This window comes from Spinacia oleracea, chromosome 4 (genome assembly GCF_020520425.1).
Source record: "Spinacia oleracea cultivar Varoflay chromosome 4, BTI_SOV_V1, whole genome shotgun sequence".
NCBI classification, from domain to species: domain Eukaryota; kingdom Viridiplantae; phylum Streptophyta; class Magnoliopsida; order Caryophyllales; family Amaranthaceae; genus Spinacia; species Spinacia oleracea.
In genome coordinates, this window is record NC_079490.1 from 14923701 (window position 1) to 14943027 (window position 19327).

The window sequence follows — 19327 nt, forward strand, 5'->3', positions numbered from 1 at the left end:
TCTTACGTGGGGGGTCTCTAGATTTTAACAAATAGACCCCCTCTCGATGAGGGGGTCTCTTTATCAAAGAGACCTGTGAGATAGAGACCCCTTGAGAGGAGATCTCTTAAGCCATTTTGGAAGGGTCTCTTTGCCCTTTTTTGTAGTAGTGTTTTTGCCAACCGTACTGAATGGAACTAGTTCTGGTCTTTTGTTGAGGGTAGTTTACATAAGTAAAATAAATATATACATGAACATGAACCTAGAATCCTAGATGATTAGCTGACTTCATCATTGGGATCAAGACTTCAATGTTGTTTGAGGATGGTTGGTAATATTTTTGGTATACTGCCTTTCAGTTTTCCCTACAATGCATGTGTTTATGTTTCACTTAATCGTTATATGGGACTATGGTGCTCCCGGTGTACCATATAATTGCGTGGTTCACTAGACTGTATGTTGGTTTGTGTTACTATGGCTGCATTCTGCTGTTGATTATCAAGTATCCGAATTATTTATTTTGGGATTTGTAAACTCTATTGATTCTTTTCATGGCTTTGTTTAGGATGAAGAGGTGCAAAAAATAAGAGATCTTATTAATCTGGCAATACTTGACTCAAATGTGAAAGGTGGTCTTAGGTGGCCTCTTAGACAACCCAATTCTGTAGGTCATTACACAGTTGTTGGGGTTTGGCGTACCAAGACTGAAGCTTACAGTAGCTTATCGATAAGGCTTCGATTGAGAGAGGCAGATCGATTTGATTTCCTTACTTTAAGTGGTGAAGTTACAAGGGAAGTTGTTCTCAAGCTCACAGGGATAAACAGGAATCTACTGGTAAGACTGCTAATACCTGATTTCTTTCGAAGTAATCACGTTGATTTCCTCACTGTGCTAGCGTGGCCTTTGGTTCATGCTATGAAAAACTGCACATTTTTCGTCTGCATTTACATTGGTTTAACTTCAACAGTTCAACGTAACTTTAATTATGATTTACAGGAACAGCTGCAGAAAAGTGAGGCTTTAGGTGTACTGGCTATGGTAGACGATGCAATGAAGTTGATTCGGACACATTTCCTAGAATGGAACGGCAGTCTGATGTCTTGCAGTGAATCGTAATAATATCTTGTTATCTCATGTAAATTTGTTTCTATGTATCTGAATTTGTAGTTTTGCAATGGCTAGTCATACAGCTTCATCCAACTTACGAACCGGCAGCTAGCTTATGTTTTTTTGGTATATATGTAGTACGAGGTTTGACATAACGCATCCGGTGTCATTTCGTGTAAGATTGTGGAATATTACTCCGCACTTCCGCGGTGGTTAACTAGCGTATAACATGGCTATATATGTACAGAGCACCATAGTCCCATAGTGTGTGGCTACCTAATTCAATTTCTCTCCAATTTTTACATTCCCTTTATAAATTTCTTTAAGTCTTTCACCCCTCTCTCTTTATTTTCATTAAATTTTGTTAATTTTATGAATTAATAGTGGTAAAAAAATTATGTAAATTCATGGAAAATAAGAAAGCGGGGGAAGAGAAGAGAGTTAAATACCTGAAATAGTGGAAGAAAAGAACATATAAGAAATATTACCGTTATTGTGACCCCCACATAAAATTTTTATTATCGAAGATTTTTTACAATTTAATTTCCCCTCTCCTCAAATTGAGATTCTAAGTAGAAATAACAAAAAAAAAAAAAAAGAAGGATAAATGCACTTAAGGACTCCAACAATGGCTTATACATCTGGTTTACCGCAAATTTGATGGTGCAGGCGTGTGCACCATGCTCTAGGTGCACCGGAAACAAAACGACATAAAAAACACATAAAACACGCGTGTTTCATTAAATCTCGGGAACAAAAGAACATTTTCCTTGAACAAAAGAACAATACCCTAGAACAAAAGAACATTAAAGGCTCTGTTCTTTTCAGCTCTGTATTTCGCGTTTTTTATTCGATTTGCTTTCTTCTTGCGATATATATTCTTCTAGATTTTATGTTTTGAACTCAAATTGTGAAGAGGAGAGAGAAAGCATGAACTAGGTTTTCTAAAATGGTTCTTAGAGAGAGAAAGTAGTGAAAATTCCCAAAAATTTGTTGATTTTTCTGCTTCAACATCAAATTAAATCGATTCTTCTTCTTCAAATATGAATTTTGCAGCTGATAATCAGATTTTGGGAGGTAATTTTTCAATTTTGAAATAATAAATTCTAGGTTTTGATGATTTTGATTTTGTAATAATCGTGTGTTTGATGATTTTGATTATTTTGATGATTTTGTTTTTGTAATAATCGAGTTTTGATGGTTTTTATGATTTTAATGAATTAAATTATGTAACAATACGCTGATTTCATTGAAATCGCTGATTTTGAAGATTTGGATTATGTAATTACGATTTTTTTCCAGAAAAAAACAGTTTTACGTATTAAAAGAACATATGCTCGTATTAAAAGAACAGTTTCTTTATGCTCGTATTAAAAGAACAGTTTCATTATAGTAGAAAAATAGACCATTTGCGTTTCATAATTTGTTCTTTCATTCTATTGTGCTCTTCTTTTTTTATTATTTTCAATTGCATTTGCGTTTCATAACTTGTTCTTTTTATTTTATTGTGTTATTTTTCTTCTTACTTTTTATTTATCCTTTGTTCTTTTGGTTGTGTTCTTTTTCTTGGTTTTATACATGTTAACCCATTATTTTTTCAGATATTATGAATAATGTGCTTGATAATTCATAACAGAATGATGAAAATGATGATTCTGAATCATATATTATTGTTGGACAAGGTACTTGACTTGTTCTTTTAGTCTCTCTATTTGTTCTTTTAGTCTTTTCATTTGTTCTTTTTATAATATTTTGTTAAAAGAACAAAATAAAAACACGTGCATAGTTCTTATTATGCACTCTTTAAGAATTTTTCCTTTCTCCTTCTCTGTTATTCTTTGATTCTACTTCCTATTTTTTCAGTTTTTATTTTTCAGCAACTATATATATATATATATATAATAATTGTACTTATGAATCATAACCATTAGTCATTTTATAAATACATTTTAGAGAGAGAAAGAGGAGAGGATTTATATTCTCTCAACATAAATTAGATTTTTTGAGAGAGAAAGAGTGAGATGGTGAGTGAAAGAGTAAAAAATATATTTTCTCCTTATTCTCTCTCTAAAATTCCTTCTGAATGTTTATCCTTTGTAAAAAAATGAGTGAATTAAGAAAAACACTAGTTCAATTTGGCTAGTTTTCGAAGCAAGAGAATATCTGGAGAGCGTGATATTTTCCGAGGATTGAGATCAGTTTTTGAAGATTTATTAAAAGATATTGATGCTCCCGATAAATGTTGATCAAGTGTTTAAGGTACGTTTCCTTGTTCTTTCCTCTAATGTTCTTTTCAAATTGTAATGTTCTTTTCACAACTTTACTTTTACTGTGGCATCAACATACTTTGTTCTTTTAAATCAACATATTTTGTTCTTTTATATCAACGTACATAGATTGTTAAAAAAAGAACATATAATGGTTTGAAAAGAACACATAACACTTAAAAAAGAACATAGTCTCATTCGTGGTAAAAGAACAAAAAATACTTTTTTTAAAAATATAGATTTAGTTTTAAATGTCAAAAAATCGCCGTTTCGTCTTTTTTTTAATTAGAACATAAATTGTTTGAATAGAACAAATAACACTTAATAAAAGAACATAGATATGATGCGTTGGTCCGTTGGATAAGAACAAAAATAAATTTAAATAAAAATATAGATCTAGTTTTAAGTGCATCAAAATATCGTCGTTTTTGTCTTTTTAATTAGAACACTAAGTGGTTTGAAAAGAACAAATACAACTAATAAAAGAACATAGATTTGTTGTTCTTTTCGTCCCTTTCATTCTGTTCTTTTGTTTGATAAGGAAAAAGAAAATGTTGTTCTTTTTCATGTGTTTTGTTCTCTTGTTCTTTTTTTTGTTGTCTTTTTCTTAAAAACTTTTGAGTTTTCGTTATTTTATTTTTCTTTTGATTTTGTTCTTTGTGTTTTCCAAAAAAGTTGTTGTTCTTTTTTTTAATTATTTTGTGTTCTTTTTAACTTTTTTTTTTTACTATTTTTTAATTTTTTTAATATTATCGATAATATGTTTTTTTTTTGTTTTTCTGTTGCATTTTTCACATGATGTTCTTTTTGTAAAATAGTTGTTCTTTTTATAGTGTATCAGGAGAGAGAATATGTTATTTTCAATTTTGTACATTTTCTTTAGTTTTTTAACGTTAGTGTTCTTTTCAGCTTTTGGTTAATGTTCTTTTCGTTTACTCTATTATGTTCTTTCTGTTTAGTTTCTTATGTTCTTTTTGTATTTCTTTTTTATTTTTTGCGTTTTGGTGCAGGTGCACGTAGATCTACGTGCAGGTCCCTGCACCATCCGCGCGTTGCTGATTTACGAAGATATTATGTGTGATAGCTTGACTTTTGATCTTATTAAACTTTTTAATGTTAAAAGGGTATGTAACACTGTACCTCACTTAGTGGAGGTGGAATATTAGTTGTAATACTGAGTATATTTATAATTTATAATAGTGTTTTCCCATAAATATTACTCCGTACAACTTTAGCGGAAATTGACTTGAAATAATAAAATGCACGATCCATCTTCCCTTTAAAAAAAATCAAATAAAAATGGAGGAATACCGGATATGTATTTATTTTTACTTGATCCGATACAAAATGATCGTGCGTAACTCAAAAATATTACGGAGTAAGGTTCCAAAACAAGATGAATTAAATAGTCTAACCGGTCGTACGAGCTTTATGTTATGTCGACGTCTCGACATTCCAAACTGTTGTAAAAAAAAAAAGACATCCCAAACGTCTCATTGCCATTCTATAAGGATACATTCATTTGGTAATTTTCTCTCTCCAAAGTTAAATTGCAATTTTTTTTGGTTCTACTACGAGGAGTTCCCACCGCCTTTGGCGAGTTAATTTCCCGTGGGAGTTTGCATGGGTACCTCGATGGACAGCATCCCTCCCAGTTGAGATTTTTTCCATTCGCAGGGCTCGAACCCGAGAGCTTGGTTAAGGAGCAAGAGGCCCTTAACCACTCATGCCAACCTCAATTGGTTTTAAATTGCAATTTTGAGTAGACAGAGAAATTACTTTGTCTGTTGAGTAGCAAAATTCAAATATCTGAAGACGGTTTGCAAACTTCATTGGGTAATGTTCTCTCTCCTACAACCGTATTTCTTCAACTTCTGATTTATAGAGCTTACTTGATCACTGGCAAAACTTCGAAATTATCCAAGAACAACAGTAGTTTTCTTGTTGGTTACTTGGTTTTTTTCCTTTATAATTAGGGTTTTGGGTTTGAAATGTCATCAATTTTACGTAGTTATAGTTTGATTTCCTTAGTATTTGTTGTGTTTGATCTTCATACATGCAAATGTTTGTAAAATTGTGTTATTTTTCTGTTTAGTCTTGATTGTGAGAGGAAAATGGGGTAATTCTGTTTAAGGGAGAGAATTTTCGTTTTAACAAAATTCCCAGGTTTAAGAACATGATGTTTCAGAACATGCAAAGATTTAAAAATGATGTTTCAGTTCTTGTATGAGAATTTGTCCCTACTTAGTGTCATTATTCTGAATTTTGGCTAACCTCATTTGATTAATTAATTTAAATTATGGGGTATACTTTGCTAAGTTTAGTGTTTTAGTCCTGGGAATCTACCCCTTTAAACTTCTGTGGAGAAGAATTTTGGTTTCAAACCCTGGTTCGCAATTGCTGTCTGTACCTACCGTTTTGCTGTTTTGGTTTTGTGTAAAATCAAACATTTTTGTGGGATTTTGATGGCTTGGATGTATGTCTCTATGATGATGCGGTTCAATTAGGACATGATGGTTTCCATGTATTGTCGAATTTAGTTTACCCGTTCTTGACATAGTTTGACGCCTGAACCATGGAAATTTTATTGTATATGTGCTTACATAGAAATTTCTGTTTGATATATCTGGAATACTTTGATGCTAAAGCATTGCAATGTTATAAACTATTGATTATTCAACAATTAAACATGTTCCAGAGCATACACTTCATTAGGGATCTTTGGTCTTCGGTCTCTTTGAAATGTCTAAACCTCTGTGCATATAATAATTTTAAGAGTTTAGTATAGTTCTCAACTTGATCAAGTGCTACCTGTTGATATATAGGAATTAAATTCCCATAGGAAGTTTGTTTTCATGGGAAGTTACTTCCTTCGTGAACTTCCCAGGAAATGGCATAGTATTGTTTGGTTGCACTAATGAATTTACATTTCCTAGGAAATGAGATAGGAATTGTGACTTACCAAGGGGATGGTGGGCAAGCCACTTCCCATGTCCCATGGGAACTCCAAATTCCTATGATGTTCTACTTCCCCTATCTTATTAATTTCATGCCAACCAAACAACATGACATATGTGCATTTCCTAGTAAGTCACACTTCCCCCTCTAATTACTTGCAACCAAACATCACCTTAAAGATTTGTAGCCCTTTATGGTTACTGTGCGATGACATGTACTAATGTTACCTTCACTGTTCAGGTGTTAAGTGACAGAATTCGTCGAATTTTTCAATGGCGTATGTTGCACCACACAAACGGCTGTCAAAGACCCAAGAGGCCCCACCTCCCATGCCTGTGCTTCCCAACTTTGAGAAGAGTCTAAATCTGAATTCATCAAGATCAGGTTCTGATAAGAGGATGGATAAGAAACCTTCACATTTGAATCGAATTGTATATGCTAGTGGCTCTATATCAAGATGGCTAGCAGTTCCATCAATAGATGTTGTGCAGCTGCAGCTTCCGACTTTATTAAGCTTGGTTCCATCTACCTTTGAATCTCCATTGTCTAAGCCTGGGGATAAAATGTTAACCTGACAGTCACAACCAGGTTCCTTTCTTTCACTTTGCATAACCCTCTTAGTCCTCCCTTCCATATTTCCACAACTATATCAGATTCTTGATTACTTGATAAATAATAAAACTTTTATGTTTCATCATTCTAGAACACCATGGCATTAAGAGCGGTCACTTGGAGCAAATGTGGACATCAGTTGCTGAAACTGTGCATGCAGATCTTCTTTCAGCTTTTCAGAATATAAGAAATGAACCAGTGGATCAAAATTCGGAAGAAATCAGGACAGCGTTTGTTGCGCGATTTGGGAAAGTGGTTTTTCGTCGGTAGTAGTTATTCTACTTCTTACTCTCGGTCTCTCATACTATTTGTTTGCTTGTTGCCATGTTATCGGTGATTCTTCTTACACTTCTTTTGGAACGTGAATTGAATAAGTGACTGAAATTGATTGCAATCATTATAATTCTCTATGGAATCTTCATTCGATATTTATGTGCTGAAAATTTTTATCTAAATGTTGGTCAACATGCTTTGTGTCATTTTCACTGAGGAAAGTGCAAGTGACATGCAGATACGTAGTTTGCTTATTTTCCATTAATTTATGCATCTGACTGCAAATTTTTTGGAGCACATATTTTTAAAATTCTATGTAGTTTCTCAGTTAGAAAATACGAAGTAGGTTCTTGAAAAGTTATGTCCTAAAATGCCACCAGTCCAAAGGAAATGAGGTGACAAACATAGATGCTATCAGTTCTGTCTTCTGCTATGTGCACGTATTGTATGATTTGTATATGTTCTATTAGCTCAGAGATGCATCCTGATGTGATCAGCAAAACCTTGTAAAAATTTAAAAATTCTGTAGAACCAGATGGGTTACTGGATTTAATCAATCTATTATGCCTTGTATTAGCTCAGGGGGCCTTTTGCAGTTAAAATTCTTCTAGTTTTTTGCGTACCATTTCTTAATATTTCTACTTACCTTTTCTCCCAAAAAAAAAACCTTCGTGATGCAGGAATCCTTCACACAACCTAGCTTTTATCAAGGAAAATTCAGTTTCTGAATCAGATGTACTGCAACTGAGAAGAATGTTCTATACTAATCTTCCTGTAGAATACACGGAGCACGTTAAAATTGCGGCTGTCCCTGAGCTTGGTGTTCATTTTGAAGGAGAAAAAGAGCTTTATCATGTAAAGGTATTTGTTGATTTGCAAATTTTATGTCTATTCTTGTTTCTTGGTGCATGATATTTACTTCATTTAACATTATTCACTTTGTTTGTCAGATGGCTGATGCTAAACGACCCGATTCAGAAATATCTTGCAAATGCAGAGTCCATAAAGATGAACAGAAACTTGAAGTCTACAAGGCAAGTGCTTTAATGTTTGCTAATTAATTCGGCAAAATTGTTTCTCTTACGCTGCACCCATTTTTACTAACAGCAGAATTGTCTCTGTAGTTAGCACTCTAGCTGTTGACTTTCTGGTTTCTTGTTTGTTTGTAGATTGAGTTAAACCCAGTACGCTATCTGGTTGTAGATACGTCGTGCCTTACAAATAATGTGGACCTAAGGTTGGCGCTATGCACAAACAAGTTCTTAATAGCTCTCCAGGTAAGTTTCTGCTTTGTAAAATTATCAATTAGCCGATGTACTCAGTAGAACTAGTTCTTGTCCTTTGTTGAGGACAGTGTATAAAGTAAAACATAAGGTTCTGTTTGGTTGGCGGAAAACATTATCAATTGAAAATAGTTCTCCGTGTGTTTTCAAGAGCGATGGTAATTGAAGATTTATTTTCATTTGTCTGAAGGAAAAGGAATAACAGAAATGAAAGGGAGAGGATAGAAGGAGTGAATGTGGAAGGTAATGAATGGAATCGTAAATGTGTCCTTCCTTACAAAAGTGAATAGTAAAAGGTTTTCCACCCTTAGAAAACTATAAAGAAATACAAAAACGTGTAAGAAATGGATAAAAGATATCTGGTTTTTGATTTTAAGCAAGAACGTGTAAGTATTATTTTTGTTTAGACGACACCGCCAATGTCTTTGAGACTTTCACATAATTAAAAGCACTTCAATTCGAGCCTCTCTTGCATGTTTCTTTCCTTTGGGTCACAGCAAGAGACGGTTGATTTGGCATCAATAACATAATGGTCATTTGTTGTTTTTGGACACAGGCCAGTCAATAGATTCTTAAAACCAGTATAAAGATTGGCTTGTTGTAGCTGGTCATATCTTTGGCATGCTGCATTTTGGTTCCTTACAAGGCTACAATGCATGAGTTTATTTTTCATTATATTGTTATACGGTGCTCTCGGGAGCATACAGAACACTTTTCCTCACAAATCTGCACTTTTCCTAACAAATCTGCACTTTTCCTCAAAATCAATCTGATTTTAAAACCAATACAGAGTTAACAATTTAATATGAATATGTTATATACCCATTGTTATGAATGCATTACATATTCCTTAGAAATAAGGATCATTTTTTATTTAAACAAAGAGCAAATTCATATGGAGTAAGAGTGCCATATAACTTGCATGCTTCACTTAAGGACATGTTGGTAAGTGTTTCAATGGCTGCATGCTGTTGTTGATTATAAAGTGTCTGAATTGTGTATTTGGGGTTTTGTGCCTTTTTAAAACTCCATTACTTGTGTCATGCATTGTTTAGGATGAAGAAATGCAAGAAATAAGGAGTCTTATTAGTTCAGCGATTTTCGACCCAAATGTGAAAGGTGGTCTTAGGTGGTCTTTAGGGAAAGGTAATTCTGGAGGCCAGTACAGTGTTGTTGGTGTGTGGCACACCAAGGAAGACATTTTCCGTAACCCGTTTATGAAGCTAAGAGTGAGAGAAGCTGATCGATATGATTTCCGTACTTCAAAGGGTGAAGTTACAAGGGAAGTTGTTCTTCAGCTGACACAGATAAAGAACCTACTGGTAAGACCTGTTTTCTTTAAAAGTAAATACTCCATTTAGGCCCTGTTCTGTTCACCTTATTTCAACTTATTTCAGGAAAATAAGTTCAGATAAGATACGATAAGTTCAGGAAAATTAAGGGTTGATCAAGTATAACTTATAACTAAAATAAGTTTTAATAAGTTTAGTTAAGTTCAGTTAAGTTCAGATAAGATAAGTTCAGAAAAAATAAGTGAAAATCAGGTGAATAGAACGCACCTTAATTTGGAATAAACTAATCAGGTGAAGCTAATCATCCATGATAAAGCATAGGTATAATGAAAAATGCTGATCTGAAGTACTCCGTACGATTTTCAGGAGAAGGGAAGTTAGGCGACCATGCTTGAAGATGCACTGAAATTGATTGAGAAAAACTTCCTAGCATGGGAGGGTAGTCTGCACTCTGTAGTGAATCAGTAACAAACTAAGTAATATTGCGTATTCTCAGTTATGTAAATTTGGTTCTTTAATGTTAGCAACTGAGGAGCATAACAGTCCATCTCACCGCGTAGTTTTATCTCGTACAACTTTTCTAACTTCCTACGGAGTATTTTGTAGCTTACTCTCCTAGCATTTACGAGGACAAAGGTTAGTTTAACGTCCTCTAGCTTCTAGGTTGATATCGAGATGAGATTGTTAGGTTATGATACATATGACAATTCATAAATCATGCGGAAAAAACCATTTAGCCAGGAATACATATTATTTACACATAATCATATAGCATAATTTAGATGCATACTCTTTGTTGCGTGCCTTCCCTAGCTGCGCCCGAACCGAACAAGAACAAGTCTTTAGGACTCCAAGTGTCGTCCCTCCATAGATAGTCCACAGCACGTCCGGATCCGCCTTAAGATTGACCAACTAGAATCGCCCTTAAGGTACTAAAGAATTTCGGCACTTATAGTCAAGAAATGTGTCTGAATTTTCTCTCAAAAACTCACTTTGAATACTTGAATAATCTCTGAAAATATGTGACCCTAGGCACTTATTTATAGAGTTATGGAAAGGGTTTTGGAATCCTATTAGGATACTAATTTATTTAATTATAACCCTACTAGGACTCTAATTAAATAATCATTATCTAATAGTTTTAGGATTTAATCACACTTTGAATCCTGATTGCTTCAGGATTCCCGCACAAGCAATGCACGAGCACCGTACACCCGCGCAAGCCTTGCGGCCCACGCTAGGCGCACAACGCTCGGCCCACTGCTGTGCTCCGCGCGCGCGCCCAAGGCCTTGGCTGGGCCTGGCCTTGCGCTGGGCCTGGTCGAGGCTTGGCGTGCGCTGGTGTGCGTTGGCTCGCTGGGCGACGGCCTGGCTTCGTGCTGGGCCTTCGTCTAGCGGGCCTCGTCCGATGCTAATTCGTACGATACGCTTCCGATTAAATTCCCGATTACGGAATTCATTTCCGATACGAACAATATTTAATATTTCCGATTCCGGAATTAATTTTCGTTTCGAACAAATATTTAATATTTCCGTTTCCGGAATTATTTTCCGATTCCGATAATATTTCCGATTCTGACAATATTTCCGTTTCCGGCAATATTTCCGATTCTGGCAATATTTCCATTTCCGATAATATTTTCCGATACGTACCATGTTTCCGTTTCCGGCAACATCTACGACTTGGATAATATTTATATTTCCGATACGATCCATATTTCCGTTTCCGGCAATATCATCGTTTCCGGAGTATTCATTTCTTGCCTGTGACGATCTCAGCTCCCACTGAAACCAAGATCCGTCGATTCCGAATATCCATAGATGGAGTATCTAATGCCATTAAATACTTGATCCGTTTACGTACTATTTGTGTGACCCTACGGGTTCAGTCAAGAGTAAGCTGTGGATTAATATCATTAATTCCACTTGAACTGAAGCGGCATCTAGCTAGGCATTCAGCTCACTTGATCTCACTGAATTATTAACTTGTTTAATTAATACTGAACCGCATTTATTAGACTTAACATAGAATGCATACTTGGACCAAGGGCATTATTTCCTTCAGTCTCCCACTTGTCCTTAGGGACAAGTGTGCATTTCCTAATTCCTTTGTCGCTCGATGCTTGCTCTTGAACATAAGGTAAGAGTTGTCATCCTTATTATGTCCAGAGGTGTTTCTCGGTTTCAGAGTTCAACTGATCAAATAGACAGATAATCATAGCCTATGATTCATCCGAGCACGGCCATGCATTTCACAGTTTCTAGCTCTCCGAGTGGCCTTGTACAACTTTTAAGCATCTCATCCCGATTTATGGGAGGACAATCCCAATCTTGTGATCTTGAGATTAGACTTCGTTTGATAGGTGATTACCTGAGCGTTGCCTTTATAGCCTCCTTTTACGGTGCGACGGTTGGTCAACGTCAAAGTAACCAGTTCTCAAACAAGTAATCTCAAATCACTCAGGTATTGAGGATTTAGTGTCTAATAATTTTAATGAAATTTACTTATGACAGATTTTCATCTCTTACAGTAAAGTTTCATAGGTCTTGTCCGATACTAGTCTTCCCAAAGTAAGTATCTATGCAAATGATTATGACATTGCCATGTCCACATAGTTCAAGAAATAGAACTACTAGTCATCTTGCATTCTAGTCGTCTAACATTTTCTATGCGTCCAATTTTATAGAAAACTCCGACTAGGGACCATTTTCAACCTTTGACATTCAAGTTCACTTGATAGACATTTCTTAGTCACAGGACTGGTCCTGACAGTCTATCTTGAATATTTCGTCAAATTTGAAGGGACTCATCATTTAATACTAAACCAAGATTAAATGGAATATGAAAATACATTTCATATATGATAAATGTTCAACCCCAATGTTTTACAACCATGGGCCTCAAACCCATCTTCTAAAACAATTCATGGAATTCAAAGCTATGCTTGATTTCCAGTGCTACAACGTGAGTGTTGTTTCTCACTTGTTGCATAGGTTTAGTTATCATGCTTTGCCAATCTTAATATCCTTTTCATCGAATGTTCTTCGAGATATGATGAGAAGATCTTTTCGAGTTTGTTTATTATGTGATCTAGTCTTTCTTACTTCGATGGTGGTTTTACTCATTTTGCAATGAAGAACCATCAAGTTAGCAGACGTTTTTCTTGCTTCAAGAGTGGTTCTACGCATTTTTCAATGAAGAACCATCAAGCCAGCAGATAGGTGATCTACCCAAGTTCAGTGAAGAACTTTAAACAACCCTGTTTTATTGCTTCTTAGGCAATAATTACTTTTACTTCAACTGTATAGGTTGCTAGTGATGCTTTGTTTGGATTTACCTATCCAGGCAGTTCATAGATATGTGGAAGATTCTCCAACTATATCTTAGAACATAGAAATTATTATTTTAATTTCCCACGCAACAACTCATGGTCTCCAACCCATGTTGCCATTTTCAAAACACGATGCTCTATAGCTCGTCCTTATCAATGGTTAACTCCAAAGGGTCTTGCTTGATCCTTTGCTAGTGTTTATGTGTGTAGCATCAATATTTAGCATATCTTTATTTCCTTGAATCAAGAACTATTCCTATGTACCTTTTCAAGTACCATAAGTATTCTTGATCTCAATCTAGTTGATCTTTACTTAGATCAATAGAGATTGGTATATGTTCGTCATGGCTAAAGTCATACGATACGTTTTTGGCGATCCTCATATTATATCATACATGATAAATTCTTTTGCAGAATAATTCCCAATTGAATTCTATTCATGTAACTTTAGCTTATCTAGTTTCAGTAGATACTAAATTCGGCTAAATTCTTTGACATATAATATAGGTTATGAATCTCATTTAGACTCTTTGATGTTTAACTTAGTAAATGCTTATACATAGTTCAAACATCCTTTACTTAGATTTATTCACATGGGTCGAATATCTCCAATGGAGACCTTCGTGTTTGATTTAGTAAATGTCATTACTTAATCCAAAACAATATCATAAGATCTTTGTAAATAGATCTTAATACCCAGTATGTACTAAGTTTCGCCTTGGTCCATCATTGATGAATAATTTCAAATCTAAGTCATTAGCATTTGAATGTTATTTCACAATAGAGAGATATGTGTGTGATACACATAGGACCAATTAAGTTTTATGTACTCCCACTAAACTTCTTATATATCTATAAGAATCATGTACATTTTATGAAACTAAAATACTTATTAGCTTCACTAAAATACATTTCTAATTCCCAATTGCTTGCTTTAAATCTGTACTTAGATTTTATAAACTAGCTTTCTCTTTCAAGCATTTATTTGGATCCACAAATCCTATGACATACCATGTACATAGTTTATTCCAACATTTGATTGAGGAATACGTTTTGTCATTCAATTGCTATATGTACCAATATGCAATCATTGCTTGAATTATAGACTTGAGCATTACGATTATGCATGAGGTTTCAACACAATTCACACCATGAATTTGCTTGTAACCTTTAGCAACTAATCTAGCTTTGTGTGTGAACACAATTCCATGTTTGATGGTTTTTATCCTTAAAACAAACTTGCAACCAATAGGTGTGAAACTATTCTTGCAAATCAACAAAATTTCAATTTTGTCATCAAAACATTGAGTATGTTTTATGGCCTTTAACCAATTAAACATATAGTCTATATATGGCCTCTAACCATTTTAGGGAATCTATATTTCGTCATAGCCTTCTTACAAGTCACAAACTCATTAATCTACATGATAATAGTTTGACTGCAAGTTGTAGGTTTCTTCACTATCTAATAGAAGAATCGCATAGCTTTAGTGACCTGAACTCCATGTTTCTTCACTATCCAATAGAAGAATATCATAGTTCCAGTGACTTGAACTCTATGCCTACTTTGGTTATAGAACATCAAACAAATAGAATATCAATAGCCACTTGAAAGTCCTTTGAATATTCTGTTCTCCTTGAAGCACTTGTAAAGTCTTCTAAGAGATGTCTATTCTTTAAAGCCACTTCTAAAGTCCTTAAAGAATAAGTTCGGGTTTTCTGAAGCACTTCGAAAAGCCTCCGGAATGTCCATTTATGTTTGTTGTTCGCCTTGAAAACTTTCGAGGTCTATTTTCTTCCACTTGTCATTTTGGAAACGAATCTCCAAAAGGACATTATTTCGAGCAAACAAACATTATGTTCTCAAAAATTTGTGGTAGAAACAATATCCTTGTGTCTCATTTGAATAAATCACAATGAAACATATATCTATACTTGGGCCTTAGTTTGTTGAATAACAAACACTAAGCTCCCACTGAGTTTAGGAACTCTTTAGATATATATTCTGAAATTATTTTTCAATAGCTTTGACGAATTTGGTTTAGTTTGGTGGTAGTTGAGCATTTTGTTTTAGAAATTATAGGAAAAGTCTTTATGATTCATCATTAATCGAATCAAGTACTAATTGACTTCGATTATTCCAACTAAGATATGCCATATCTTATGGACCTAGATTGTGAAATTACAACACACAATCATTGATGATCATATTTGGTCTCAAGTAATCATCAACATGATCTAACCTAGATCTTTATGATTTCTTGCCAAGTGGATTTTATACTTCTGAATCTTTGAACTAGCCAAACAGATTCAACTTATATCACATTTGAGTAAATAAAACTATATTCACTCAAATCCATGTGAAATAATAAAGTCATAAAATCTTTCTTTAGCTTTGAACTCTATTGTCTAGGCGTTCTAACAATAGTTCATATCTTTTGTTACTTTCAACAAGTAAGACTAGTTGTCTTAAAATGATCTAGAAATCAATCAACTTTCAAAAGTCCATCAAAATAGAGCTTATGAATGTTAACTTGTTGATATGGTCTAAGCAACAATGCCAAAGATTAGTGGAACTCAAATCAAGGGGTTGATTTGAACCTAGTAAAGTTCTTTAAAGAGTTGTTTGTTTTAATCAAGCATATTGACTCAACCTGTAATTGACCATTTCATTCAAATAAACAAACAAACATTGTTTTTGTTTTTCTTGAATGTGAGTCTTTCTGTGTTTGAAGCAGAAATTTAGGTATGCTGATTATGGAACAAAATAGCCATTTAGTTCCAGCCTATAAAACAAACTAGATGACCCTACAACTAATGTAGCATTGCCATGCTTCATTTCCCACTTGTAGGCCATTAGTGTAGCCTAGCTTCCATTATTTGAGTTATTACCGAAGTAAGAACCTCAAGCGGTATATGATACCAAGGAAGTTTGATTCCTAGGTCACTTCTCTTTAAACATAAACTTATAGGTAGAAACGGAATTATAAATTCCTTTCATTTGTTCTTTTGTTTTCCTATTTCTTGTACCCTTTCTTATAGTCTTAAGAATTGAATTCTTTAGTGTTGACTTTTATACTTTGTTAGACATGTCCAATGTCACCAACAAGGTTCTTTACCATTTTAATTTACGTTGAATATTTTGTTTCAACTAGATGATCTTACCAGAAGCTTCTAAAGTTCTCTAAGTATCGATCTATTCGAATGTCTAGGGACTAGACTCATTCGAGAATTAAATGGACAAAGATATTAGGTTGTTAACCATTGGTAAAGCTGAGCGTTTAAACTCAATGCTTTATGATCTCAAAACTACATTGTATCTTGATTTCACAAGCACCAATTGGTTTGCCATTCGATTTTGATACTCGAAAACAACCATAAAAGTCGCTAAAAGAAACGTACATTTTAAATTGCTCATTTTCTCTCATTTCCGTGAATCGTTCTTGGATTCACTACCAATCGAGGAAATTTACTGTTACCTTTCTAAAAGGATTATATTGCAGTGCAAGATATTTAATTATAAACAATAATTAAAACATACATTGAAGCATGCAAAGTCTAAACATTTATCATGAGTAATAACTTGAAAATTAAAGCAATCATGCAATTTCAACAAGTTATTAGCATTTTATTCGAATTTATTGTTCCGGCAGGTGTGAATAAAATGATTCCAAGATCCTAAAATCATTGAAGAATTAAGCACAGTTTGTCGACTTAATTCTAAAACATCTTAGGTAAGCAAAAACCTTTTGCTAATAGTCTAGAAACTATTCTTGGTTGATAGGTACGTCTAAGAACTTATTAGGTAAACCTATCGATTTTGCCACGACATAAAAGGACTCCTTACTTATATCGTTGAGTTTCACCAAAACTAACGTGTACTCACAATTATTTGTGTACCTTGCCCCTTTAGGACCAATAAGTAACACCTCGCTGAGCGAAAACTATTACTAGATTGATGTAAAGGATATCCAAGCAAGTGTATATTTTGGCATGGCACCTTATAACTCAATTTTTAAGTTTGGAACTTAAGGCTCTTACTATGTTGGTTAGATTTTAAGTGAACTAAAATCCTTAATCATGCAACATAATCAAGCCACAATCTTATGCATAATTAAGACATATTTAAAGCAATAAATAACTTAAAGCATGCATAAGATAAATGTGATCTAGTATGGCCCGACTTCATCTTGAAGCTTTGACTTCAAAGTCCGTCTTGAAAATCTCCGTGGGAGGCACCATTTTCTTCAAATAGGATAAGCTATAATTAAAACTAATTACAACTATTTGATGGTACGCAGACCATATTTGAATTGAAAAACGACTTTGGTACTTTAGACCAATTACATTCAAATTAATGGTACGCAGACCATATTTTCTATCCTATTTGGGCCATACTAGTCACTTCATAACCTGCAAAACAGTACATATACAATATATACCATTCACCCATTCATTATCATGAATGGCCCACATAGCTGGTTAGTAAAACACATTATGCATCACGTAAACATTTGCAGCAATTAATCAAGGGCACCAATAATCTACCAATTATTCAGTCCTTATTAATTCTAATTAAGTTGTTTTAACCTTAAGGATTTGTAGACCTAATCAAGAGTTTATGACTAAAAGGGCTCCCACTTAAACCAATAAATTCGTATGCTTTACTAATTTTAAACATAAAAACGTATTTCTAGTCTAACCGGAAACATACAAATTTAATTAAAATTTAAAGCTCATATGAATTTATAATTGAATCCAAAAAGTTTAATTTAATTTCAGTCGTATTTAAATTAATTCATGATTTTAATTTTAGTAAAATAATTAGAATAAATAAAATTTATTATAATTACAATATTCAAAATTAAAATCCAAGAAATAATTTAAATTATTAATTTTAAAATTAATTAAAATTACGCAAACTGAAAATTTTAAAATTAAACATTCAAAACGATCTAATCGCAACGCAAACACCCTACGTATCGCACGCCCATGGGCCACACGCACACAGCCATCGCTGGCCATGTGCGCGCAGCCCATGCGCTCGTCGCATAGCTGCTGCATCTTCCATCGCAAGCCATCGGACAAGTGGTGCTCGCTGCGCGCGCGCCAGCGCTCGATGCACGCGAGCCATCGCTCGCTATGCGCGCTCGCCAGCGCTTGCTGCGCGCGCTCCAGCGCTTGATGCACGCGAGCCATCGCTCGCTGTGCGCGAGCAATTGCGCGCGATCAACGTTGGGCGCAGCGCTCGTGGCACGCGAGCTTCCGCTCGCTGCGCGCGAGGCTGCGCGCGCTTGCGCGAGGCAGTGCGCGTTGTGGCGCAGCTCGCTTGCTGCCCACACGCGACTGCCATGCCTTGCCTTCGCCCATGCCCATTCATCCATAGCTCGTGGCCCACGACACAAGGCAGGGCTGCTGCCTTGTGCTCGTGCACCATGCCCCTGCTCATTGCATTTGTGCCGCACGGGCGACGAGCTCCCTTGCTCGTCGTCGCATGCCCGCACTATACAACACCCCTTAAGGGTAACACGAAGCGTCCATTGCTTTGTGCGTGCAAGTTATATGAACGAATCGCATAAAAATTTAAAATTTATATTTAAAATTAATGACAAAATAATAAATAATATTAATTTCATAATTTTAGGGCGAAAAATCGAAAATTTATTATTCAATTGATTTCCGATTATCATGGATTCAAGCCTAGGTCATAAAAATTTAAAATTTATCATAAATTTACAATTTTTATAGTGGTTTTTAATCATAGGTTTCTAATTAAATTATAATTAATTATGAAAATCAAATTAATTCTAAATTATTCTAATTTTCAACAAATTAATCATAATTACAAATTAGATTGCATAATTAACAAGGCTAGGCATTCAAACTTGTTAAACATATACAGTAGGTCAATCAAAAATTCAAGATTTATCAACAAGAATCGCAAATATTTAATTTAACATCTTAAATTTACGAAATTTTGAGTTGTCTAGTGGATCTGAGATGGAACCGAAAGCTAATAATGAGGTTAGTAGTGTGCCACATCAATATGATGAGGTTATGGATGAATATTTTGATCCATAAAATTTCGTAAATTTAAGTTGTTAAATTAAATATTTGCGATTCTTGTTGATAAATCTTGAATTTTTGATTGACCTACTGTATATGTTTAACAAGTTTGAATGCCTAGCCTTGTTAATTATGCAATCTAATTTGTAATTATGAT

The 19327-nt window shown here is 34.5% G+C and overlaps 1 protein-coding gene across 2 annotated transcripts; it reads left to right on the forward strand.

The window, feature by feature from the left end:
• The first annotated feature begins 4791 nt into the window (after window positions 1-4791).
• On the forward strand, window positions 4792-10535 carry LOC130472540 (uncharacterized). 2 transcript variants are annotated; one of them, XM_056843846.1, is made up of 8 exons: window positions 4792-5190; window positions 6553-6900; window positions 7016-7190; window positions 7878-8058; window positions 8148-8231; window positions 8367-8474; window positions 9536-9802; window positions 10139-10535. In XM_056843846.1, exons 3-8 carry the CDS (start codon window positions 7051-7053, stop codon window positions 10151-10153), a joined length of 795 nt encoding a protein of 264 aa, XP_056699824.1. In that variant the 5' UTR covers window positions 4792-5190; window positions 6553-6900; window positions 7016-7050; the 3' UTR covers window positions 10154-10535. The 2 variants fall into 2 exon arrangements, with proteins under 2 accessions (XP_056699824.1, XP_056699825.1); XM_056843847.1 differs by lacking the exon at window positions 4792-5190 and adding an exon at window positions 5198-6440.
• Window positions 10536-19327: the final 8792 nt, after the last annotated feature.

Excerpts from the sequence above, each read along its gene's own strand:
- LOC130472540 (XM_056843846.1), top strand. The coding sequence starts at position 7,051 with ATGTGGACATCAGTTGCTGAAACTGTGCATGCAGATCTTCTTTCAGCT. Across the intron at positions 8,059-8,147 it reads AAGAGCTTTATCATGTAAAG|ATGGCTGATGCTAAACGACC; the intron begins GTATTTGTTGAT and ends TTTGTTTGTCAG. Across the intron at positions 8,475-9,535 it reads AGTTCTTAATAGCTCTCCAG|GATGAAGAAATGCAAGAAAT; the intron begins GTAAGTTTCTGC and ends TGCATTGTTTAG.